This window comes from Dendropsophus ebraccatus, chromosome 7 (assembly GCF_027789765.1).
Source record: "Dendropsophus ebraccatus isolate aDenEbr1 chromosome 7, aDenEbr1.pat, whole genome shotgun sequence".
NCBI lineage: Eukaryota > Metazoa > Chordata > Amphibia > Anura > Hylidae > Dendropsophus > Dendropsophus ebraccatus.
In genome coordinates this window covers 127,325,876-127,352,354 of record NC_091460.1, presented here as the reverse complement: position 1 = coordinate 127,352,354, position 26,479 = coordinate 127,325,876, and the positions used below count along the sequence as shown (strand labels likewise).

The following is a 26,479-nucleotide window of genomic DNA, read 5'->3' as shown; positions in this document are numbered from 1 at the left end:
TGACGCACATGTGTCTTTTTTTCCCCAACCGTAGTATGGTTTAGTTGAACTGAAGTTAAAGGGGTTGTCTGGAAGCGTAAACGTAGAATTAAACAAATTCTCACCTCTGTGTTGTATCCAGAGTTAGGCCTAGTTCACACAACGTAAAAATAAGAACAAAATACGGCGTAATTTCAGGCCGTATTTTTACCCTTATTTTTACATTGTGTGAACTAGGCCTTAAAGGGGTTGGCTGCCATCACCAAAATATCTGCCCATTTGTCTATCAAACTCCTGTGTACCTAGGATTTGTGTGGACAGGATTACAGAAAACCAGAGAAGAAGTTTCCCAGCATGCTTCTTTGTGAGTTGTGTTCCTATGTGCAGTCAGCGCCCCCTGCAGTTTGCCACCTAAAGTGCTTCAGCAGCCCACGTTCCTCATATAAGTGCTGTAGCCCTGGTCTGTGATTGTCCCTGTGTTGGTATTGCACATGCCCATTTTTGTTCCATGGGTAAAAGTCATGAAACAAACTAAATAATGTTTTTTCTTACCTCCAAACAAATTGCGCTCTTTGCTATGCTATTACAGGAACGAGAAATGGAGCACCCGGGGAGCACAAACGATAACTGTATTGATTGTGCAGCTCTGGAAACTAACAGCACAGATATGTAAACATTTCTGTGCTGTCTGTTTCCAGATCACAAGCAGTCACTTAGCAGCCACACTGCTTGTGATCCGGCATCTGGATCTCTAGTCCTCGGGCCGCCCGCTGCATCTTCAGGCCCCGCCCTTTGGCTGTCTATCATTCCAACGTAGGTGTAGGCTTGAAGTTACAGTAGTGGCCAGAGTGGTTCGCAAGCAGCATGGCTGGTAAGTACAGACTGCTTGCGATCTGGAAACTGACAGCATGGATATATACATATCTGTGCTGTCAGTTTCCCTTTATCGCTATCAGCCGCACAAACCCCTGTTAACACAGGAAGATGTGTGTGCGACAAAGATAATTTTTAAAGCAGGTTCTAATGCCAGTAGCTTATCTGCCCAAATTCAAAAGAGCCACCATACACATTATAAAGTCAACCAGTCTCCCTAAAAACAGCAGGTTCAGCCGGCTGCACACAGTCTTAACACCCAGGGCTGACCTATCCTAGCCTCCTTATCAGGTACTTTGTGCATGCTTTTACATCCAGAAAGAAGCCAAAAAGAGTCTCCAGTGAGGGGTAACTTTATCTAGGCTTGTGCAGCTCTTGGGCACCCAGGAAACTAGCACATGTGCAGATTACCCAGGAACATGTCCTATCACCTGACTCTCCATTTCTGTAATTTTTTTGGGAGAAGATCAGTGGCTTTTCTATAAGCTGGGGATGGGGCTTTCAAGAATAAGAAAACAGCACAGGACATCCAATGAATGGAAAGGAATAGATATTCTATATTTTTGCCTCACATAAATATAAAAAGAGTACACATAAAGCGGCCAACCCCTTTAAAAAACAGCAAATGAGTGTGAACGGGAATACAGTGTAAGTGACAGCTAACCCTGTCCCCCATCCACAGTGGCATAATCCTGTGTTGGAGGATCATTGCAGACATCAATTTATATTGAATTTTAAATATTCTTAATACAAATTTCTGTACATTTTGCATGTGTGGAAGATAATGTTTTCCATTGCTGTGTGTAGAGATCTAGTACTTTGTACGGTATATTATTGTAAATGGGCATTTTTTTTTCTGTTACGCTGGGTTCACACGTTTTTGCAATCCGCTTTTTTTCATCCGCTTTTGCAAAAAAAAAAAAAAACATGGAAAAACGGATGCATTTGTGTGCATCCGTTTTCATGTTTTTTCATTTACTTCCTTTATTTAAAAAAAAAACTGATCAAAAAGCATCTTTTATTTTAAACATACATAAAAACATGGTCGACCACATTTTTGTGTACATTAAAAAGAAACGGATGCATTTTGATCCGTTTTTATGATTGAAGTCAATGGAAAAATGGATCAATATGGATGCACACAAATGCATCAGTTTTTTCATTTGTTTTTTTTTTTTTAAAGGATGAAAAAAATGTAGTGTAAACCCAGCGATACACTTTAGCTACTAGAATTCAGACAACCCCTTTAAACATGACTTTTTTGTAGACATTAGCACTATAGAGAAAGAAACAAACTTGGAAAAATCTAATGTGCATCGTAGGATAATGTTTTTGTTTGTTTTTTAAAGTAGTATATGGTTCAGTAATTTGAATTGATAGACAAAGCTACACCATGAATGTTGAATTGTTAAAGTGAACTCATATGAAGTGGATTTGTTTCAGAAATTTCCATACAAAACGCATGATTTTAGCCCCATGATTTTTTTCTGCAACAAATCTGCCATATTGGAATCTACCCTTATTAAAGGGAATGTGTCACCGATATTTCTTTCTACTGAATATTGCCAGAAACCAGAAACTAAAGAGTCTCTGTTTTCTGATTGCAAATTTTATTCAAATCTTAGTTCATTATTATAAAGGAGCCTGAGCTGTTTTGGACAACATTTAGAGACATTGGCAAGGGCACAATAGACTGGAGGAGACCATATCCCCTTCTATGGTGTTCTAGGCATGCTATGTAGGAGATACTATGGATAATACAGCGGAAAATAAAAAATTGCCTAAAATTCCAGAATTTAATGATGGTTCATTTTCTGGGGACACATTCCCTTTAAATTAGTACTTGATGTCCTGTGCTCAATATATCAGGTAAATTCTACCTATCTATCCTATATTATGCTTCATAGTAATTATGCAGTATAACCCAGGGAGAAATGGCATGACAGCATTGTTGAGCATCACTCTTCCTTATCAGCGGTTGCTGTAGGAAGTAAAGTTGGAGAATCTCAAGTCACAGAGCCAGTAGAGTTGGACTAAACTCATGGCAACAGGCAATTTACATTTAAAACTTAATTTGGGAAGATTTTTTTTTTCTGATAAACAGGTTTTAACAAATAAAAAATAAAACAAAACAATAGAACATGCCGAAAAAAGATAAAGTTTCTTTAATGCAAACTTAGAACCATGAAATTCAAAAGGAGCACTGAGTTCTTCTTGCAGCCATAATGGTTTTTAAGATTATTTGAATGGATCAGATTGATCAAAGTATGTGAAATAGAAACGGTTGTTAAAGAAAGATTCAACCCTGTTCAATCCCCACCTATAATCTAAGCTTGTTTGTAATAGGTTTCTATTATTTGAATTGATTTGTTTGTCTGCAGTACATCCTGACTGACACCTTGAAGCTGCTGAAAATCCTCACTTCCTGGTCCTTTTTGTCTCAACTCCTCTGTCTTCCCCTCCCTTCTGAGACAGAGGTCACATGATCTGTCTATTCTGTTGCCAGGCAAGCTGAAGCAGCTCATTTGTAACAACACCCACCAATTACATCACACAGTGATCACCTGGCCAATGACTGGAAACAACAACCTCTCCTGAGTAGTATAGGGGAAAGGAGACACTGTTGTTTCATCTCTCTCTCCATCTCTTATCTATGTAGATGACTAGATAGAGTGTTTACTGTGTTTACTGTACAAAGCAGAAGCAGATTGAGCCAGTGGGGGGAAGATACCATTAGACAGGGGCAGGTACCCATCAGTTAGTTATAAAGTGCATTGCATGCTGGGAGATGTAGTTTCCTAGGTGGGTACCATGATGTAAAACTGGGATCATTTGTAAAAGTTTGAATCTGGGGCTATTAGCAGCATAGACAAGTGGAAACGGTGTCCCAATTGGTGGGGGATCGGTAAGTGCACCTATATGCTTTGTGTGCATTTTTTTTTTATGGGATTGCTGGAGTTCCCCTTTAACTTCCCAAAGCAACCAATCACGTCTCAGCTTTCAGCTGTGGTAAAATAAAATTGTGATTGCTTACCATGGTTAGTCTACACCCGTTTCTATTTTACAGTTAGATAAATCTGGGCCTATATCTTTCACATTTTACTAATAACAAAAAATGCCTAAAAATAACAACTACTCTTAAATACGACATTTGTCCCGTTAAATAGATTCAAAATATTAAAATTATTCCGATTTTTTTTTAAACTGATGTTCATGTAAAATGTCATGCGTAATGGTCATCAATGGTTAAAATTCATTGGACAATCGTCTCCTATTATTAAATTACATTGAACCTATATGGACACAAGAAGAATCTTTTTTGATTTTTTTTTTTTCTACTGTGGCCAAGTTAACACCAAAGAATACTTTTTCAAGCAGTTTTGCTGTTGCAAAATGACAACTCCCATCATGTCCTGACACAAAATAGATATGCAATGCAGGGTATACAGTAGGCTCTTTGTGATCACTAAATGCTATGAGTTGTAAATGAGTCTGTAACAGAATGTATATAAAACAAACACTTAAAATTTACTTAAAAGTGTACTTTTTTTCTCTCTCGTGTTTAAAACTTTTTTAACTTATGTATAATCATTAAATGGTATTTATCGTTCAAGGCATTAAGTATTCATAAAGACGAAACATGATAGCACCAATTTGTCTAAATGTCCAAATATTTTCAGTGTTTCTTTTTAAAACTATGATCTGTGTATCTACATTACTTCAGTACACTGGAGGTCATTATTAAGCTATTATAGCGTAGGTTAAAAAAAAAAGTTGCAATTCCAGTATCATTTAGCACATTAAGAAGTCAGCACCGCAAGGTCTTTGTAAGATTCCTGATGTTGTAATACTACAGCAAGTTTATCTCTGGCTCCTACCTAGACATTTTCTTTTAATATAAAAGTGGTCACAGATGTACAATGTCGTATGGTCCTAGGTAAAAAATACTATTTTTTTTTCTTCATCCGATAAACCTGTTTTCTTATCTCTTGAACACCATTGCATAGGGTGAGTGTATTCTTTGATATATTCTGTGACCTGTTAGTCAAAGAAGAGCTATAGGATGGTGAAGATACCTTTTTCTTGGTTTTGCTGGTATTCTTTCCCCATAGATCACATTTTATGTGTCGTCAAATACTGTCCCCTCTCAGTCACGGCATTCCGCACACCCACATGAACAAGCCTATCGGAAAATGGTGCACCAATCTGAACGATGTGAGGTAACCCAACAGACTAGATGTATCTGTTGTAAGGACCTGTAACCCGTGTTAAGGCGTATGGAGATGTGGTGACTTGGGTGTCTGTGGTCATTGACATTGTCCTCTGGGTGAGCGATTTAATGAAACGTAGATAAGTCGGTTCAGCAGGCTCGTGGGTCGGTTCGACAGGTTCCCGTTTAGCCTTTTTATTGTAAGATTTTGGAGCAACGTAATCTGGACCATACCTTTCACAGTCCTCTTCTTTTTCCCTGGCTTTGCCTGCCATCTTTGCTTCCCACAATGCCAAGCCATGCTTTGGCTCATTCATGCTTTTATGTTGATAAAACACTAGGGATATCCTAGTAGGGTGATTCCTGTTGGGATTTTTTAAAGGGGTTGTAGCATGGAGCTCACGCTTTGCACATTCAATAAGGATCGAACCATGGGTTGGGGCGACCGCCACTCCTCCTATATCGGGATCTAGAAAGCTTTGCTCACTGTCTGACCACACTTCTTGTGGGTCTTCTTGGACAGTTGCTGAGGCCTGTGGTAGCTTTTCCTGAACATTAGCACCATTAGCTCTACTGAGACCTCCCATAGTAGTTCTGTCATGATTAAGACTTGGAAGCATTTCAGGTATCCCATTCATCACGTTTGAGTGCATGTCATTGTTTTTCCCATGAAGGTGCAGAGGGCCAGCTCTGCCTCCCATGGATGCATTGCTTTCATGAGCCCGGAAGGAGTGTGGAAGTGGGTAATCGCCATTCTTGCTCAAAGAACTGTAGTCCGTATTACGAAGGTTGGGGTTTGCCTTTAAGGCGGCTTCCATCAAGTGATTATCTCCTTGATGCACAGGGTAAGGGTTAAAAGATCCCATGGAGTTAGAGTTTGGTTTGAGATTGCAGCCATTAAAATCCTCAACTTGTGCACTTTGGTTTCCATAATTCATGTATTTAGGACCATAGGTCTTACTATTAGCAAACCTCTGCTGGTACAATGACTGAACTGGAGGCATGGTAAGATTACCTACTGGATCTTGGTTTTTATACCTGTAAAACATATGTTGTTGAGCTGAAGGATAATGACTGAGATATGGAGGGCAGTTGTCCATTGGAACATTGCCATTGCATGGATACGGGGGGCATGGATTATTTTGATTTAAGGATCCTTGGTAAGGGTTCATTGGAGCGGAGGCACAGGAAGCTGCTGAATTTGGAGGTGCGTGAAAAAGATCCATGTGGTTAGAGCTAGTAAAGTTGGAGGAGGCGTTCTGATAAGGATCGGCAGCCAGGTTAGGAATCCTTGGATAATGGTTATTTGGATCTGTTGGATTTAATGAATTCATGGGGTTGGTGTGGCCAATGTTAGGAAGGGAGCCCGGTTGCATGGCTTGTCCTGATAGTCGTAAAAGGTCTGCAATAAGAAGAAAATTAAAAGATGCATTTCTTGAGTAAAATAAGTAGATTTTCACATTACATTATTATACAGTAGGAACGGTGTTGAAGTGCAACTATCACTAGAGGTAAAGCCTCTATTACATGGGGCGATGGGGACAGGGCTGTCAGCGCTCGCTTGCTACTCATTCCCCTATAATAAGTGCAGGGGGGGCTGCCCAGGTGATTGTTAGATCGTCCTGGCAACCCATAGGAGATAGCAGCGGTCTGCTGCCGCCACTCCTTCTTGTCGGCTGATCGTTGTCTTCTATTACACCAGACGATTATCAACTGTAATGGCCGATATCGGCTGAATGTGCCCTATAATCGTTTAGTGTAATAGGGCCTTAACTTTCCAGGATGTGTGGTCCTAGAAAGTTACTATTTCTGGACATTCTATCTATAAAGCCCCCCACTCCATTTCTTTGTCTGTTTTTCTGCACTGGGCTAGCTTGTCCCCCTTGGCCCCTTCTCCCTTCCCACAGTTTGTATGGGCAGTGTAAGGCTATGTTCACACAATGTTTTTTCAGTTCCGTTTTAAATAACGTCCATGAGTCTAAAATAACGGACGTTATTTATCTGCCTCGCCTTCCCAGTGCAATGACTGGTGTTTGTACATTATTCTAGTTTGGTTACTAATTGGCCTTTGGATGTGGCTTAATTGAAAAGTCCATTGAATTTAATAGTAAAAACGGAGAAAGAACAATGACAAAAGAAAAACTGTGTGTGAACAACTAATAAAAAATGTCCGCTGTTTGCAAAAGACGTCCGAAAATAATAATCATGTTCATTATTTTGACGTCCGCGGTAAAAATGGCTGTTATTCAATGCATTGTGTGCATTCGAAGTCCGTCTTTCCATTGACTTCAGTGCATTGCCATTGCAGTCAGTTAAATCGCGGCAAAAACTGACTTTTTTTTTTTTATGTATATATATATATATATATATATATATATATATATATATCAAAATTGTCCGCCTTTTTGTTTATTTTTGACTTTGTGTGAACATAGCCTAAGCCTGTCTTTACTCTGCTGTTGACGGCTTTTCCTTTGTGATGAACACAGAAGGAAGCTCTTTTGCTTAATAAGATCTATTACATAGTATCTTATATCCGCTTGCACTATTGACAAAGTTGTTTTAAATGAGGGTTACACTTCAAGAACTGTACAGAAAGCATGCATAAGTGTGTCCACCAAAGAACCAATCACCAGTGTTGTCTGACAGTAGTGATTCCAATCTGCTGGACAAAGTGCTCAGTCTTGACATTGATAATTCTGAACTTACCAGAACTGCAGGATACAACAAACTAAAATGAAATAGATGTTTAAAATCATATACGGAAGAAAATTTTTGTGTTTTTTTATTTCTTGTTCATATGCGGAATGGCATTGGAGGTCAATCCCAGTATAAGCTAAATTCGGAAATGGCTTTCTTACCTGCAAGCTGTTTTTCATGGTTAGCCACTTCAGAATGTGCATTCTTGTAACGAGAAGATTTCTCTTTTTCACCTTTGCTTGGGCCATTTTCTGAGTTTGCCGAGTGTTTTTCTGCTGCTGCTTTCTTGGCTTCCATTTTCTTTTGCCGACAGGTTTTCACGGGTTCTGCCAGCATTCTCACTTGCCTGCGAAAAGAAGTCAGAACCTGGATAGCACCTGTTCTTTTCTTTTCTTCCTGTGCCTCTGAGCTGCCAAATTCATCCACATTGGAGACTTTATAAAGAGGTAAAACGTGCAGCTGCTCATCCTGGGGCCTTTTTCCAATGTCACGATTGTCTTCTCTGGTTAAAGTGCAAACCTGAAGGACAGTGGGAACACAACATTACTGAACCTGCTGGATTGATATTATATGAATTTTTTTGTAGAGTCATTTTTAGAACTATGTGGAAGGATGCTACTCATCATAAGATTAAATACAAGTTTGTAAAACGCCCAGACAAAATCCTATATAAATCTAGGTTTCCTATGTAAATTGGGATCCCATCACAAAGCCCAAAATTGTCCACTATTAGGCTATGTTCACACTACGTATATGTTCACAAAGCCCAAAATTGTCCACTATTAGGCTATGTTCACACTACGTATATGTCCGGCCGCATATTTTCGTGTACGTACGCCTGTAGTCTACTTACGCTTCCCGAGCGCCCTACGTAGCGATCTGACAGCGGTCTTTTACTTAGATATCTTCGCCTAGCCCCGGACACCCCACAGAACCTTTTGGATCGGCAAACAAAAATGCAAAAATTAAGAAATCACCACTACGTACGGGACCGCATGTTACGCTACGGGCGTAAGTTACGGCATTTTCGTCCTCAAACAATAATCTGGTAAATTTTTTACGGCGCCGCGTACGATCCTGACATAAGTTCTTACATAGTGTGAACTGTGCAGCCGTAGATCGTATACTTTTCATTGTACGCAAAGTACGTAAATCTCCGGCCGCTTATTCACGGAACGCGCTACGTCCGGAGACTTACGTAGTGTGAACATAGCCTTATTGTGCCAAATTTTGGATTCCTTGGGCCAAAGTCCCCAGGCCAATTTATTTGCTAACAATGCAGAGATTTTCGCACAGGCTACCACCACCCAGTAGCAAAGGGGATGGTACTAACAGAGCTGGACAGAAAAATTTCCACCCCATATGAGATTCTATGAAAAATTTCTGAGCATCGTTTGATTATATATACATTTATTGTTTGTTTTTTTTAAGTACAATTTTTTGTATTCTAAGTATATGTTAGACTGAAAATGACTATCATTCATGAAATTATCCAACATACAACCTTCAATTTATAATTTACTTATTTCCTATTAAATTTGTCCAGACATTAAACTCTCACTTACCAGTGTACTGCCATTTTGCATATTGTGCAGATCTCTGTGGGAATGAGCGCAAAAGTCCAAACAAGCAGTAACTCCTGAGAAAGGGCGACCTTCCTTCTTGCCAAGTCGGCAGTCTGGGGCTCTGTGCTCATGCTCAACCTGCAAGGCAATGAGAGAAAAGGTTCAGGTTAATAGATAACATCTTACTGAACCAGGTAACTATTAGTACTGTCAATGAGTTTTCTGTTCCCAACGAGTATTTAAAGTGTACACTGTAAGAATCTTAAAAACCTCCATGGTTTTATTACATTAAAAAGTGATAAAAATGTGATTTTTTTTTAAGCAGTTTTTAAGCCCCTGAGTGTGCCCTCCATGGTGAACATGGTGAATTTCTCGTTCTATCAATTTCAGGGGTAGATCCACTAATAATTTTTTTACCAGCAGTAGTGGCACTTATTTCTCTTGTCGATCATTGAACATCACCAGCTTACAAGCCCTCCTACAATGACATAGAGCTGGAAAAACAGCACTAGATTGAACAGGCTTGCGCTGTGCCGGAAGATGATTTATAGTGAAGTACTATTGATTGCACAGTCTGCTAGAGAATGGCTTTATGGGAAATAGTAAATTACTGGATTCAGTGCTCCAAGGGTCGGATTTGCAAGGTGCTACATGAGCTGAAAACTACAGCATTACAGCAGCTATGGGGTTACATGACAAATGTAGCCCTGGTCTAAGCAGTGAACTGCTGATAATGACTAAAAGAAGGATGGCGGATTACATTCAGGATGCAGCACTGTGCACAGTAGGAACACACATATTTACACTAGGGACAGCTGCCCAAAACTTTATGGGTTAATAAGTGGCAGAACTACTCTTTCTCTAGCATAACACTATCTAAGCCCTAAGGCTTAGATCTTAGATCACTATCTAAGGTCTGTCTTGGTGTCATTGCTGCTAGTGACAGAATTCCCCTAACAACAGGTTGTTGGAAAGTGAGATACCTAGTGGCTGAGACTTTAGGGACGTTTTTTTTTTTACTGGGGTAAGAAGTCATTTTTGATAAATGAAACAATTTACAAAAACAGCATGTAAAAAAAGACCATAGAGGGAAACAACAGTAAATGTGTAGTTCTAATATAATAATAATAATTAAATATCAACTCATCTGTAATCATATAATAAATACCTGGTTATTATAGGCATCAGGTGCAAGTTTCTTGTAGATTGGTGCCATCATTGTTGACAAGTACTGAAGACTGTCTTCCAATTTCTCTTCCTATATTAGAGGACATACAATAATAGCTGTTTATCTTTCCAAAGCAATTTTTCCAAGATTCACGATCTCCCCTCCTTGACGCAGCGCCATTAGAATCAATGGCGCCGCATTACAGAGGTGAGGGGGTTTCGTCACACCAGGGGCCGGCAGGCCTGCCCCCCAGTGCTTCGGGGCAGGCTGGTGAACACTGCTTTCTTTTTTATTTATTTATTTATTTTTTTAATAATTTTTATTATCACAAAATACATAAAAAACAATACAATATATCAATAGGCAAATATCCAATTTCGTATAGCGTAGAATCCAACCAATTGAACAATGCTTATTCAGTGGGTGCAGTAACTTTTAGGGCAGTTTATGGATGATGTATGCCTCCTAAGCATTACTGCCTATTTCGAGGATTTTTCTTATTTCTTTTTTTTTTTTACCATTTGTTGATATAGTAGAAATAGTGTGAATCAGGAAAAGAAGTTATAATAGTAGGGTTCTTATAGGAAACAAACAAGGATTAAACTAATTAGTAGTGTGGAAGTGTTAAGCCATCCCTGCCGGAGCCTGTCACTGTGATAGTGTCTGACTATAGCATGTAGACATAACAAGACAATACACCAACACTATAATTCTACAAGCTCCCAGATTACAAGCTGCAGGGAGCTAGCAACTTTAATTGTCATCAAAACCCTGAATATGCTGAACGGGCCCATAAATAGAGTGAAATGGCACCTGCTGTTTAGGTAGCACAGTTTAACACTAACAGTCAACCTGACACGTCGTCGAAGTAGGTTGCTCATTCCAAGTCACACAACCTATAATTGCAAATAGATAGGTACACCATATCTGGCAAATGCCTAATGCACTGTGAGTGTGAATATGTCATTTATAATAGACGGTCCACACAGTTTCTGTTTAACAGCACAGAAGCATATTTCAATGGAGGGCGCCAATCTCCTGACTCAAACTAGTGCCCTAGCTTGCTAATGGACATGGTCAAATATTCTATGCCCTAGTAAATATAGTAAATTATATAAAGATGCCTATGTAAGTTGAAGCCCCTCTGGCCCAATGCAAAAGCAAATTATAATACTGGTATCATCTTTTGTAGCACTGGGTCTTCTGTGACTGGTAGCTTTACACCAGTAGGGCAGTGGTGTCAAACCTGTGGCCCTCCAGCTCTTGCTAAACTACATTTCCAGCCAAAGATTTGATTTTAGTAGTATGTATAGAAGGAACTCGTCACTCACCAGATAAATATGAGCTTATTTATTCGGTGTAATATGCATCACGTTACATCAAGTACGCGTTTCAGCCAGCAAGCTGATGATCGCCATGCCTGGCCAAAATGGTTACTTCATGTAATGTGATGCAAATTGCACTGAATAAATAAGCTTATATTCATCTGGTGAGTGCCGGGTTTCTTCTACATATATTACTGGATCTCTCCACCTAGTGCACCACCGGCCAATGGAGTGCCGTCTTCCTACTCTGTACGAAGCTGATGAAGGCCATGCCTGGCCGAAACGTGTACTTGATGTAACGTGATGCATTTTGCACTGAATAAATAAGCTCATATTCATCTGGTGAGTGCCGGGTTCTTTTTATATACGCTACAGGATTTCTCAACCTCATTCACCACCAGCCAGCAGAGTGCCGTCTTCCTACTCTCTACAAAGCTTTCACTTTATCAGTATGTATAGAAGGAACCCAGCACTCACCAGATAAATATGAGCTTATTTATTCTGTGAAACATGCATCAAGTTACATCAAGTACGTGTTTCGGCTAGGCATGGCCTTCAACAGCAAGCTGATGAAGAGCATGCCTCCCCAAATGTGTATTTGATGTCACATGATACACATTGCACTGAATAAATAAGCTCATATTTATCTGGTGAGTGTCGAGTTCCTTCTATACATACTACTAGATCTCTCCACCTTGTGCACCACCGACCGTCTTAGTTCCGTCTTCCTACTCTCTACATAGCTTTGACTTTGGCTGTCCAGGCATGGTAGGAATTGTAGTTTTGCAACAGGAATGACACCTTAGGTATTAAGCAATGCCTTTGCCTGTGCCTAGTAAATCACTGACTATGAAGCCAGAAATAACGGTAGGAGACCACAGCAGAAGTAAAATTCTGTGAATGTAGTTATTTCCGTTACATTGAGGTTGCATTACAAGTGTAAACTGCTTGGCGGTGTAAAAGTTGGCTTTGTCCTGTCTGAATACTGTGAGCTCTTGTTATGCAGTACACAGGTTTCGAGGGTTATTTTTTTATAGGGTTGTGTGTAAACTATAAATATACTGTTGTGTAATGTGACAACTGTTTAAGGAAGACGTGATACAGATCAGCATCTACTATATGAGCTCCTAGGGTGACCACAAGGTTTGTCTAATATGTTCCATTTGAAGGGGCTATCCAGCAATAGAAAAACATGACCACTTTCTTCTAGAGACAGCACCGCTCTTGTCTCCAGTTTGGATGCAGGTTTTCCAACTCAGTTCTATTGAAGTGAATGGAGCTTAATTGCAAACCACACCTGGACTGGAGACAAGAGTTGTGCTGTCTCTGGCAGAAAGTGTTTGTTTTTTTTAACTCCTTTAATATACACCTATTAACTTACCTCTCTTGGATCATCACAAAGAAGTTTGAATTTCCTGGGGATTTTACTTCTAGCAAACTTGCACCCATTGTAGTACATACTCCAAGAGCACCCAAAAGAAAAAGAGGCACCGCAGGTATCGGGGTCCAGCCCCTGGCATGCACAGGTACGCCTGAATAAGATAGAATGTTTCTATTAGTGATCGTAAGAGATTACCACATCCATTAACGGCCTAACGGCTGAATACGGCCGATAATCGTTCCGTGGAATAGGGCCTTAAGTTGGTTTCTTTCTATTTAACATCTATCATTCCATCTAACTTACTCTTCATTGAGAGCGCAACGTCTGTTTGTCAAGGTTCCGTACTTCCGTAGCGTTTCAGTGAGCTCGGAGTACATCTTGTCTGCCAAGGTTGTTGATATTCCTTCCCAAACCAGGATCAAAATCACTATCACGGCAGTTTCGCAGGAGTGACCTGCTCTTTCTCGCACCAAACACAGCATTTTCTCCTCAGTTCCGCTTCGTCGAATGACCTGTTAACAAATTGCCAAGATTTATATGACCCGAAGGCGAACATGATGCAAATAACTGCAGATTTAATGGTACTGTGTTCTATATTTTATCAAAGCTGTACATGTAAATGTTAACAAGTAGCATTAATAGTACTATTACATATGAGTATAAATATAGCTGTACAACTAAATGGTATGAGTCATTAGACCAAATTTACTATACTAGTCATGGGTATCATATGAAGCATGGCCAGCTGAGTGACTACTATCTGATGAAAGTACACACTGTACACAATCTACCTATCCCTTTTGTTATATATCAGGGGTGGGGAACCTCCGGCCCGCGGGCCGCATCCGGCCCCTGAGACCTCCCGATGCGGCCCGCGGCCCGCGGCTCCCCTGTGACACGCGCTGCTCTGGAGGAAGGAAGGAGCCGGCGCACACAGCATCCTCTGTGACAGCTGCCGTGCTGTCTGTGTCGGCTCCTTCCTCCTCCAAAGCGGCGCGTGTCTTCAGTCTCCTGCGGGCCGCGCGCGATGACGTCATTTCATCGCGCGCCGCCTGCAGGAGAAGACCGGCACAGAGGACCTGGGAGAGAAGAGGACCTGGGCGGAGGTAAGGTGAGTGGGATGTTTATTTTTTTTTATTTGGGGGTTAAATAGGCTACCAGGGACATGACTGATGGGGGGGGGGATAACTAGGCTACTAGGGACAAGACTGTTGGGGGTTAACTGGTCCACCAGGGACATGACTGTTGGGGGGGGGGGGGATAACTAGGCCACCAGGGACAAGACTGTTGGGGGTTAACTGGTCCACCAGGGACATGACTGTTGGGGGTTAACTGGTCCACCAGGGACATGACTGTTGGGGGTTAACTAGGCTACCAGGGACATGAGTGTTGGGGGTTAACTAGGCTACCAGGGACATGACTGTTGGGGGTTAACTAGTCCACCAGGGACATGCCTGATGGGGGGGATAACTAGGCCACCAGGGACATGCCTGCTGGGGGTTAACTAGGCTACCCGGGACATGACTGTTGGGGGTTAACTGGTCCACCAGGGACATGCCTGATGGGGGTTAACTAGGCTACCCGGGACATGACTGTTGGGGGTTAACTGGTCCACCAGGGACATGCCTGATGGGGGTTAACTAGGCTACCAGGGACAGGCCTGATGGGTTAACTAGGCCACCAGGGACAGGCCTGATGGGGGTTAACTAGGCCACCAGGGACATGACTGTTGGGGGTTAACTAGGCCACCAGGGACATGACTGTTGGGGGTTAACTAGGCCACCAGGGACATGACTAATGGGGGTTAACTAGGCCACCAGGGACAGGCCTGATGGGGGGTTAACTAGGCTACCAGGGACATGCCTGATGGGGGGTTAACTAGGCTACCAGGGACATGACTGAGGGATTAACTAGGCTACCAGGGACATGCCTGATGGGGGTTAACTGGTCCACCAGGGACATGCCTGATGGGGGTTAACTAGGCTACCAGGGGCATGACTGGGGGGGTTAACTAGGCCACCAGGGACAGGCCTGATGGGGGTTAACTAGGCCACCAGGGACATGACTGTTGGGGGTTAACTAGGCCACCAGGGACATGACTAATGGGGGTTAACTAGGCTACCAGGGACAGGCCTGATGGGGGGTTAACTAGGCTACCAGGGACAGGCCTGATGGGGGTTAACTAGGCTACCAGGGACAGGCCTGATGGGGGTTAACTAGGCCACCAGGGACAGGCCTGATGGGGGGTTAACTAGGCCACCAGGGACATGCCTGATGGGGGTTAACTAGGCTACCAGGGACATGCCTGATGGGGGTTAACTAGGCTACCAGGGACATGCCTGATGGGGGTTAACTAGGCTACCAGGGACATGGCTGGGGGCGTTAACTAGGCTACCAGGGACATGGCTGGGGGTTAACTACAATAGCAGGGGCACTAGGCGAACAATACCTTGCCTTGCCCTGGGTGCTGCAAACCCACGCTACTAACTGCCGCGCACGGTATGCGGCCCTCGAATGATTTTGTTAATGCCCGACCGGCCCTCGACATGGAAAAGGTTCCCCACCCCTGTTATATATCATGGGGCATGAAGGTGTAAGACCCGTTATATGGTGTCCATGGCTGACCATCTAATGTGTATGAAGGTGTCCTGACTCTCCCATTCAGCATGCCCAGTGTTTTGTTCTCATGGGATGACATAAGTCACTACCAGAAGAATGGGACAATGTCTTATTCGTATGTCCTCTTTGAGAACAAGTCTGAACAATCAGAGAAACAGCTGTTTAAGGTATGGACACCTTTAGGCTATGTTCACACTACGTATATTTGAGGCTGTATTTGGTCCTCAAGTCAGATCCTCATAGCAACCAAAACCAGGAGTGGATTGAAAACACAGAAAGGCTCTGTTCACATAATGTTGTAATTAAGTGGATGGCCGTCATGTAATGGCAAATATTTGCTGTTATTTTAAAACAACGGCTGTTATATTGAAATAATGGCCGTTATTTACTGTTATATGATGGCCATCCACTCAGTTTCAACATTGTGTGAACAGATCCTTTCTGTGTTTTTAATCCACTCCTGGTTTTGGTTGCTATGAGGCCTGAAATATACAGCCTCAAATATACGTAGTGTGAACCCAGCCTTAGGGTGCGTGCACACTATGGAATCCGTGCGTATGACCCGCGGCGGATTCCGTCGCTCATACCCGCACGCGGTGGCGCGCATCTCCGCCCATGCCATAGACACTATTCTATGCACGGGCGGATTCCGCATTCCACTGAAAGAATTGACATGTCACTTCTTTCGGCTTATGGCGGAATCAAACGGGCCTTAGAATGGAGTCTATGGCACAGACGGAGATGGTCTCCGCCACGAGCAGGGATGAGTGACGGAGTCCGCAATGGGTTTTCCATGCGGATTCCGTAGTGTGCACGCACCCTTAGGGACCTATTACACTGGCCGATTGCAGCCCGATCAACACTGTAAACTAGCGCCGATCGTTTACTGGGCCTATTACATGTCCCGATAATTGTTTAGCAAGGACTGCACAGACATTGTTAGAGATGTCTGTGCAGCCTTTGCCTAAACAGTTTTTTCATTAATGTCAACTTTCCCAATCTCCACCTGCGCTCTGCGTGCTTCCTCCCCAGTGCCGTGCTCAACCAATCACTGGTCGGGACCACTGCGGCCAGTGATTTGCTTAGCGGCCTGTCAGCTGAGACAGGTTGCTCTAAAGTTGCAGTGAGCCGGACTGGTAAGAAACCATGCAGAGGAGGAGGAGACCGGGAACGTTGACAGGTAATGTAAAAACTTTTTGTTGAATGATCAGCCGCGCATCGCTACGTGTTATAGTAATGCGTGGTCGGCACCAGATGATTTTAGGTCAGGGCCTAAAGAAAAGATCAGCCGATGATCGTTTCATCTGCTGATCGTTGTCTCAATTACACCGAGCGAATGTTGGCAGAATTGGGCCGATTTGACCGACTCGCTTCATGTAATAGGACCCTTACTTTTGCAGAACAAAGTTTGGGAGTATCCCGTCAAATCGATGCCCAAGGACTGGTAAATTACACTTCTATTTCAGAATGTCATGTATACAGCTTGCGATTTTATTGGTCTGGTGCTTGGGGCAACAATGCCTGTAGTGGACCATAAGAGTTGGCGTAAAGGTAATGTTAACATTTTTTTCAATAGCATTATACTTGGAGTAATATAAATTAGACCAGTCAGTCAGTTTAAAGTTAGCTGTAGGGGAGATTTATCAAACATAATGTAAAGTAGAATTGTCTTGACTATCAACAGTTCTCTTGTAGAAGGCACATATATATGTTTACTAATGGGGATTTACATTCTTGCATGTAGTTGAGTCTCCCAGTATATCATGTGCTCCATTACGCACATCACTTACCCATTTTGCAATTGGACATCCCTGAGAGCTCTTCCCTTCTTTTCCTGTATAGACAACTCTTTCAATCCTGATGGCCTTGCCTTTCTCGCCAAACCTGGGAATGAAACCTCCAGTCAGGACAAGTACTCGCACATTTGGTATAGAAGATTTGTTAGAATACAGTATATAGCATAGTATGCTAAAGTTTAAATAAAATAACATATATTGAAAGAAAATGATAATCGGTGCACCTACAAAGAAAATATCAGTCTAGATGGATCCAGTATAGCTGCCATAGCTTCATGACAGTACAAAGAGAACTTTAGTGTCTCTTTATTCATATATGTTGGCCTATTTTTTACACTAAAAACTACTCACATCTCAGTTCTTCATCTTTATATGACATACAATACAGTACATGGTAGCAAAGGTGTTGATGCTTAAAGGGGTATTAAATTTTTTTTGCAATTGCTTCATTTACAAACTTGGATTCTCCTAATATGCTGCTCTTTCTCTCCCATTGTTGACAATGCCTGGAATGCCTTGAAGTCATGGAATGATGGCCGCTCAATATACTAGGGGGGACATTTATGAAGACTGGTGTAGTCATACACCGGTCTTAAATTTGGCCCCGCTCCCAATTGCCCTGCCAGAGTCACTAAGAGGTGCACTTCAATAGTGTACCAACAGCCGTCATAGCAATGACGGGCGCCGAAAATGCAAAATAACGGACGTCATTTTTACCCAAAATGAGATCATTTTGAGAGAAAACAAAATGGACAGAAAAAATGTCGTGAATATATCCTTGCACTGATACACTTATTGAATTGATCCCCATAAGCAATCAGTGTTTTGCTCATAGGAGTCTTTTAATAAACAAAATAAAATCCTTCACATATTAAGGCTATGTTCACACTGCGTATGAGTCCAGCCGCATTTCATACGCCGCCGTACATGTGCGGCTGAAACTACGGGCCTGGGAAAAATCGACATGCGGCCGGATGCGTACAAACCGCGAACATACGCCCATAGTATAGTTATGCTTCCCTAGCTTGTTTCGAAGTGATCTGAAACAGGTCATTTACTTGGAAATCTTCGCCCAGCCCAATAAAACTCACAGGACCTTTTGGATCGAAAAATCAAGTTCAATTTGGCTGAAATAAGTACTTCGTACGGGACCGCATGGAAATCCACGGCCGTGAGTTGGAACATTTCCGTCCTCAAACAATGGTCTTGTTCATTTTTCACGGCGCCGCATACGATCCGGCCGTAAGCTCATACGTAGTGTGCACTGTGCGGGCGTATATATCGTATACTTTCAAGCGAACGCATGAACCTCAAAACTACGTGCGTATATTCTCGGGTCGCACTACGGCCGGACTCATACGCAGTGTGAACATAGCCTAAAAGTTTAAGTCACCCCTCTTTTCCTATTTTACAAATAAATAAATAAACAAATACAAATAAACATATTTGCTATCACTGCGTGCAGAATTGCCTGAACTATTACATTATCAGGTTCCTGATTTTGCACGTAAACGTTAAGCGCTAGAAAAAACACCAAAGTGCAAAATTGTTGATTTTTGGTCAAATCACATCCAGAAAAATTAGAATTAAAAGTGATTAATAAGTCACATTTACGCAAGCAAGCTATTGGCGTAAAAATGACACCTAACATAGTCCCATGAACCAAAAAGCAAAAGCGTCATAAGGATGGTAATAGAGAAATCTTAAGCTATGTTCCCACTACGTATAAACAACACTCGTTATTTGGCACTCAAAACAATGTGTGTTGTTTTAAATTGAAACATTGCATTGATGTCTATGGACAACGGCCGGAAATAAATGACATGGACATTATTTTGATGACCATAGGCAACCGACGGCCATTGTTCAATACATTGTGTGAAACAACAGACATTGTTTGCCTTGACTTCAATAGAAATCATTGCATTATGAAAAGATGGACCGTTATTTTAATTGAAAACAATGGCCGTTCTATTCATAAAAAGTACAGTGAGTGAACGTAGCCTTAAACCCATTAATTTTTTTTTAAAAGGCTATCATTTTTTAAAAGCAGTCAAATAAAATAAAAGCTGTATAAGTTGCCAATAATTGTAATCGTACCGACTTGAGGAACATAGATAACATATCAGTTTTACCACAGGGCAAACAGAGTAAACCCACAACCCCCCAGAAGATTCCCCCCCCCCCCCCCGGTTTTGCAGCATATTTTATGGATAAATGAAATATGTTATTACAAGGTATAACTGGTGTCTCACAAAATAAGTGCTTGTGGGCAAGCGATGTGGCCTTTTAAACACAAGGAGCATGAAACTAAAGTGCAAAAATGAAAATTGGCTCTAAGGACTTAAAGGGGTTATCCAGCGCTACAAAACCATGGCCACTTTTCCCCCTACTGTTGTCTCCAGTTCAGGTGCAGTTTGCAATTTAGCTCCATTTACTTCAATGGAACGGAGTTTCAAAACCCCACCCAAACTGGAGACAACAGTAGGGGGAAAGTGGCCATGTTTATATAGCGCTGGATAACCCCTTTAAGGGCTTAGACATTTACATGTGCTATAACAATATATTTTGCTGCCTGGCTTTGGTGCAGGAAGTATTTCTATGCATCCTATAAAGAATGTTTTTTTGGCAGCCTACAATCAGGTCACAAGCGGCTCATAGAACAACATTGGAAGAACCTTCCCTCAATAACACAGATGCTTTGGCCGCTGTTGACTGTGGCATCTAAGATGTTAAATGGAAGGGAACAGAGTTACCGTCAATCCCGGCAGTAACCTGAAATATACAGTAAAAAAAATGCTGCAGGTGCATCTATAGCACCCAGTGCTATACTATACGTCAAATTTTTTTGGGTGCATAATTTATTGATTGTAAACAATCAGTCTTACATATAATAAATATGCTTTCTGTATTAGGTATAGATAAGACGGCACAATAAAATGTATGGGCCAGTAAAACGGAATAAATACAACAGAATATGAATGAAACATTAAAACCTAATATAAAAAAACATTCCAGTGAAAACTCTCAAGAACTTTAGGGGGAGATTTATCAAACATGGTGTAAAGTGAAACTAGCCCAGTTGCCCCTAGCAACCAATCAGATTCCACCTTTCATTTCTCACAGACTCTTTGGAAAATGAAAGATGGAATCTGATTGGTTGCTAGGGGCAACTGAGCCAGTTTCACTTTACACCATGTTTGATAAATCTTCCCCTTAGTGTTTTAAAATGAAGCGATTACCTCTCTTCCATGATCTCTCTAATAGCTGCCACATTCGGTCCAGCACCAAGGTGTGTATAATAAGGTCCTTCATCTTTCTCTATGATTTGATCTGTTTGGAGAAAAAAAAAATACAACAGTAAATTTTCTTCAATTTTGAGTTGGGGCGTATGTAAATTATGGAAACTATGCAAATCAAGATCTGAGAAAACGACTAAATTCCCTGGTCTACATATGCATCATGGCTTCCATTCATAATTAATACAGTGGATACTAATAACACCTGAAAGATCTCATTGACACATAACAGGGTTCCATCATGCTTTCTGCCATTTTGGTGGCCAGAATAGTGGTGCTATTGCCAACTGGTTTTGCCAAATGCAAAGCAGAGTAGTCCATAGTAAATTGGAAAATCAAGGCACGTTTATCAGGTGCACAATAACTTTTGTGATTACGCACTTTTTATGTGCTACGCAAAAATCTCCGGTTCATGTACAAAAATTATAATTCTTAGGAGCATGGCCTTGATAGATTTTGTGCAATGTTTGCGCTTTTTTTGTGTGTGTGTGTGGGGGGGGGCTAACAGCTTGGCCAAAAAAAACTACGCCAGAGTACTGCTGCACACTTTTTTACATGAAAAAAAAAAATTGCACATGATAAATGAAAAAAGTAGCTACCTTAAACCACGCCTTCTCCATGTAAAAATATTCAAAAATGCTGCAGCTGGCATAAACGGTTTAAAACAGTGCAAACACCTTGCTAAACGTTGCTTTCAAAATTAGGTTGTGCGCAAAAACACCAAATAGTCAAAACAATAGCCTAAATTATGGGTCAAAGACAATGATGCCCCAAAGTTCCTATGCCTCTTCTACCCCAGTGTTTTTGCATTCATGGGCTATCTTTGTTAGGCTATGTTCACACAACATATATTTTCGTAAAATCACGGCCGTTGTACAACGGCTGTAATTATTACGAGAATATACGTTGCATTGCTGTTTATGGGATCCTGGCCGGAGCGTATACACATATCAGCGTATATACACTCCACAGTGGAGTGAGCGGCTCCGGACGCCCCGGATTGCCCCATCCCCACTGTTTGGGGCGACCACTAAAAAAAAAAACAACATTTAACTCACCTAGGGCCCGTTCCCGGCCTCTGCGCGCCTCTGGTACCGTTCCCGGCACAGGCAGTGTGACGTACACTACCGGAGACGGAGATCTCTAAACCTCTCCCCAGCAGCCGAGCGTCTCATCGGAGAGGCTCGGAGACGCTCGGCTGCCGGGAGAATGAGGGAGACACCAGAAGTTCCCGAAGCCTCTCTCATTCTCCCGAAGCTCTCCCAGCAGCCGAGTGTCTCCAATCCTCTCCGATGAGACGCTCTGCTGCCGGGGAGAAGTTCGGCGATCTCCAGCGCAGGTAGTGTACATCCCGGTACCGAAGGCGCGCGGAAGCCGTGAATGGGCCCTAGGTGAGTTAAATGTTTTTTTTTTTTTTTATTTAGTTGCGGTCAGGCAGGGGTTTTCCGGCGTATAAGGCGAACCGCTGACAATCTGCCTAAAAGTCAGGGGTCGTCTTATACGTCCAGTCGCCGGAAAATACGGTACTATGCAGTTGAATGGATTACTGGTTGAAGGGGATGTCGCCATTCAGTATTTTATTTTATATATATACTGCTGCTGGTACATATAAAACAATAAACATCCTATGCCTAACTGTCCGTGCTTCCCCAGTGTCTTCTGGTGTCATCGGTGTCCCCTGCTGACTGTAGAGCCTCCACTTCTAAAAACAAACTCGTCTTGAGAGTGACAGCCCGCTCAGCCAATCATTGACTTAGTAGTCACAGCCCCGTGTGATTGGCTGAGCGTGCTGTTACTCCCGAGACAAGTTTGTTTATTGTTTTATATACACCAGCAGCAGTATATTAAAAAATACCAAATGTCGGACAACCCCTTTAACGCAAACTCTAATTATATACATAAAAATAGCATTAGGTTTCACTTTAGTAGAGTAATACGACACTTACCCACACAGCTACATGACGGAAAATCATACTGAGTTTTCACAGGAGTATCCAACAGGTTTTTGATAGGGGTACTTAGAAGTTTCGAAGGAGATTCTAAAAAATTACTAAGAGCAGATCCTGCCGTTCTTTTTGTCGGGGTCTTTTCGTGTGGATGGACAATCTGTTGGTCTAGTGTTGAAGAGTTAGTGTGCGTAGATAAAATTGTAACAGGACCCGAAGACTCCACCTTCATGTGCCTGGGAGATTTAATGGTAGACACGTGTTGGTGAAACAATGATTTATTAGGAAACTGTTTCATTTGTTGCTCCATTGTTTCGAGAATACTCCTTTGTTTTAGGTGTTCTGGGCTAAAATGCTGAATTTCTGCTTTGATTGTTTTTTTCACCGTTCTGCTTTCATTGGGCGTCCGCATGCAGACAGACTGCGAGCTGTTCTCCACTTTGACAGCTCTGCGTGCAGAGGAACTTTCATGTTTGGTTTGCTCCCTGCGCTGAAGTAAATGATGTCTTAGAGCAGCATGCTTTGGAATACAGTTCATTTGATTTGCAAACGAAGGATGGTATCCTGTTTGATCCTGCAAATGCTGAGTGCCAGAATTGCCGTGCGGTAAGTATCTATTTTGGTTTACTGTACCTTGTGGGGTCGACCTATCCTGGTTCTGTGTCGTGTGGTTGGGGTTCAACATGGGAAGATTGCTGCCGATTTTCTGCTCTTGGTAACTATGCTGGTCATGCTGCTGGGGTCTACTAGTTTGATAGTACTTATCAATAGACTCTGTTTTAATTTGTACACGCTCTTTACTGGCCTCCATATTGTCCGCCATATACTGGTCCTTTCTATGTGAGCTAGTCTGGCCTTGATTGAAATTGTTTGAACTATGTCTCAGTTGGCCCTCCACATTTGGAGCAGAGAGATGGTACTGATGCATATTCTGGTACTGGCTTACTGCTTGAGAGTTTTCCTCCAGTTTTAAGTGATTTTGCGGACTTGCCCTATGTGGTGCCGTACCATAGAGCGACTGAGGATGAAAGTGGGGTAGCTGCTCTTTGACCATGTTAAAATCTTGATTTTGCCTTTGCTGGAAATGAGAGTTTGGATGAAACTGTGAATTCTCGGCCTGTTTTGAATGCATAACCTGTTGGTGTAACGACTGATGCATGTTACGCGGAAACCGTTCGCCCTCCGATGTCGGTAGGTTTAAGTGCCGTTTTAACGTTTGGTCAAATGCTTGCTCCGTTTCTGAATGAGGCTGCTGGAAAATGTTAGAACTGGGTTTTAGTTCATAGGACTGCAGTTGAGTATCTGGGCCCACTCCTTGGGATAAGTGCTTTTGGAAATTTAGCTCCTGCCCATGAGTTTGAGGTGATAAAGTTCCCCCTAACTCCTGGCCAGCATGTCCCCGATTCATGTTACCCTGTTTTCTTGTATATTGCTTAAGCTTCTTTTGACTTTCTGACTGAGAATGCACAAGTAACCTTAGCAAGTCCTCCGATGACTTTGAATTGTCCTCCTTCAGACAGTGATTTCGGGGGAAATCTCTGTAGTTTGACTTAAGAAAGGGTCTTCGTTGCTCCACCATAACCATAGGTTCTCTTTCCATCCCATTGCAATGATCTTTGACTTTTTGCTCTTTTAGCTTTTCCGAGTAGTTGTCAACTCCACAGTTAGGCTGCCCATTGTGTTCTTGGGGTGGAGCTGTTCCTGCTGAACAGTGTAAAGAAGGTAGACCTGCATTGGGTAATGTCTTGCTGTTCTGCGACTCCAAGAAAGCTGACTGTGAAATGGATCTTGGATCAAACGACTGACACGATTCATTATTTTGTGAGTTTAAGTAATTATCACCGCACATGTTTTGGGTGGCTCTGTAGGTGTCAGTTTCTTGGGCGTACAGTAACTTATTCAACTGCATCAACGTAAAGTGATCTTTGTTGAAAGCTTCGGAGAAGCTGTCATTGGGTCTGTTATTGAGACCGTGGTACGACGGGCTTGGGGGAACATTAACTTGTTCTGAGCACATTGGTCGCTCAGTCTCACGTACGTCACAGTTTCTTTCATTTATATCCTGGGAATTATAATTGGGCTCCTCTTGTGGAAGTGGTTTCTGTTCCGGTACGTGAAGTGAATAGCTTCCTGGTTTCACAGCTGGCTCGCTGCAGTTGTCATCATTGCGGGCCTCAATGGCCATAGCACCTGGCCCTTGAGACAGCACCAAGTTCAAGGATTGTTGGGAAGTAATCTGCCCTGAGGTATGTGGTGAATGATTTGCCTGGGGAGGCACATCATTGCTAGCATCATTTAGAGTGTTAATGGCAACTGTGTGAGGTGTGGTATTCTGCACTGAAAGGGAAACCTTTTCCGGATAATATTGAGAACACGTTTTCTCCAATAATTCACTGTGCGTCAAGGAAGAGGCAAAAACAGTAGCACCAGTAGCACCATTAGACAATGGAAACGCCTCGTCTTTCTGACATAAGACATTGTCATTGTGAGGATTAAGGTCTTTGTTCTGCTTATTGGGAACCTGAACGTCTTCATCTTCCGTTCTCACAGCTTTGTCTTTGCTACACAACTCAGGGACGTCAGTTTGGACATGTTGTCCATTAATTTCGTTTTCGTTTTCTCCATTCAGCTCTCCGACCGTTCTGACTTTTTTCTGCTGAAGACTCTCTGACAGTAAAGGTTCGCTAAGTGTGCGCTTTATTGCACCGTTATGTAAATTTGGGAATACTCTGTTTTCATGTATGAGGTCAGAGCAGTCCTGGTTTCCCTTCATGTGTGTGCCATAGCTGTCTCCGTTGATTTGGGGTTGGGCTGTTTCACTTGGCAGGCTCCCATTTTGTAGCTTTGCTGGATTGTTTTGGCAAGCAGGTGATGGATGTGTTAGGAACTGACTCAATCTACTGCCCTCATCATGGTGGCTTCTTTCCTCTTCCATCGGGCCTGCTCCGGGGCCATCCACAAGGCTGCCCTGCAAACACGTCTAGAAGAGAATTAAAATAAAAATGTAAATTTTCATCCTATAATAAATATACAACATAATTAGGTATATATGTTTATTTATTTTTTTATTTTTTTAGTCCATAACTACAACTACTATATGTCAAAATAATTCGATTCACATACATTATACAATGATATTTTACATTGGTATTCATTCATTGGCGTATATGCATATTTCCTTTGACTGTTAAAGGAGAAGTTTGGCGGATTATAAAAGCCAGCAGGGGCAGGGGGTAAATTTATTAAGTACTAACTTACCTCTCCCCGTGCCCATGGTGAGCGGCCGCAAGACCCACGCCAGAAGGCATTTTTCCCCCGAGTAGTGACATCATCACAGCCCTGTCTCGACTGATGGACTGGCCGCTCAGCCAATCAGTGACTGGAGCAGCCTCCCACCCCAGTCACTGACTGGCTGAGTGGCCAGTCCATTAGCTGGGTCGTGACGTGTCAGTGCTGGAGATCCTGAAGCCCAGTGGGGTCCCGTGGCCGGTCCCGCCACTTATCATGGGGCACGGGGACAGGTAAGTTAGTACCTGTAATCAATTTCCCCCCTGTCTGCTGCTGACTTTTATAAGCCGCCAGACTTTTCCTTTAACAACTTTGAAATGTATTTGTAAA

At 42.3% G+C, this 26,479-nt stretch overlaps 1 protein-coding gene across 2 annotated transcripts in view; it reads right to left on the bottom strand.

Moving 5' to 3' along the window:
• Nucleotides 1-3,055: 3,055 nt before the first annotated feature.
• The window catches only part of TET2 (tet methylcytosine dioxygenase 2), a 70,036-nt gene continuing 46,612 nt past the window's right edge, over nt 3,056-26,479 (bottom strand). For both annotated transcript variants that reach the window (XM_069978405.1, XM_069978406.1), the window contains exons 2-10: nt 22,862-25,841; nt 20,859-20,949; nt 17,611-17,704; nt 13,505-13,713; nt 13,202-13,352; nt 10,496-10,585; nt 9,328-9,465; nt 7,924-8,281; nt 3,056-6,464 (exon numbers count right to left, since the gene is read on the bottom strand). In XM_069978405.1, the coding sequence (XP_069834506.1) occupies nt 5,086-6,464; nt 7,924-8,281; nt 9,328-9,465; nt 10,496-10,585; nt 13,202-13,352; nt 13,505-13,713; nt 17,611-17,704; nt 20,859-20,949; nt 22,862-25,796 (5,445 nt within the window). In that variant the 5' untranslated portion in view covers nt 25,797-25,841 and the 3' untranslated portion in view covers nt 3,056-5,085. The remainder of the gene's footprint in view (nt 6,465-7,923; nt 8,282-9,327; nt 9,466-10,495; nt 10,586-13,201; nt 13,353-13,504; nt 13,714-17,610; nt 17,705-20,858; nt 20,950-22,861; nt 25,842-26,479) is intronic.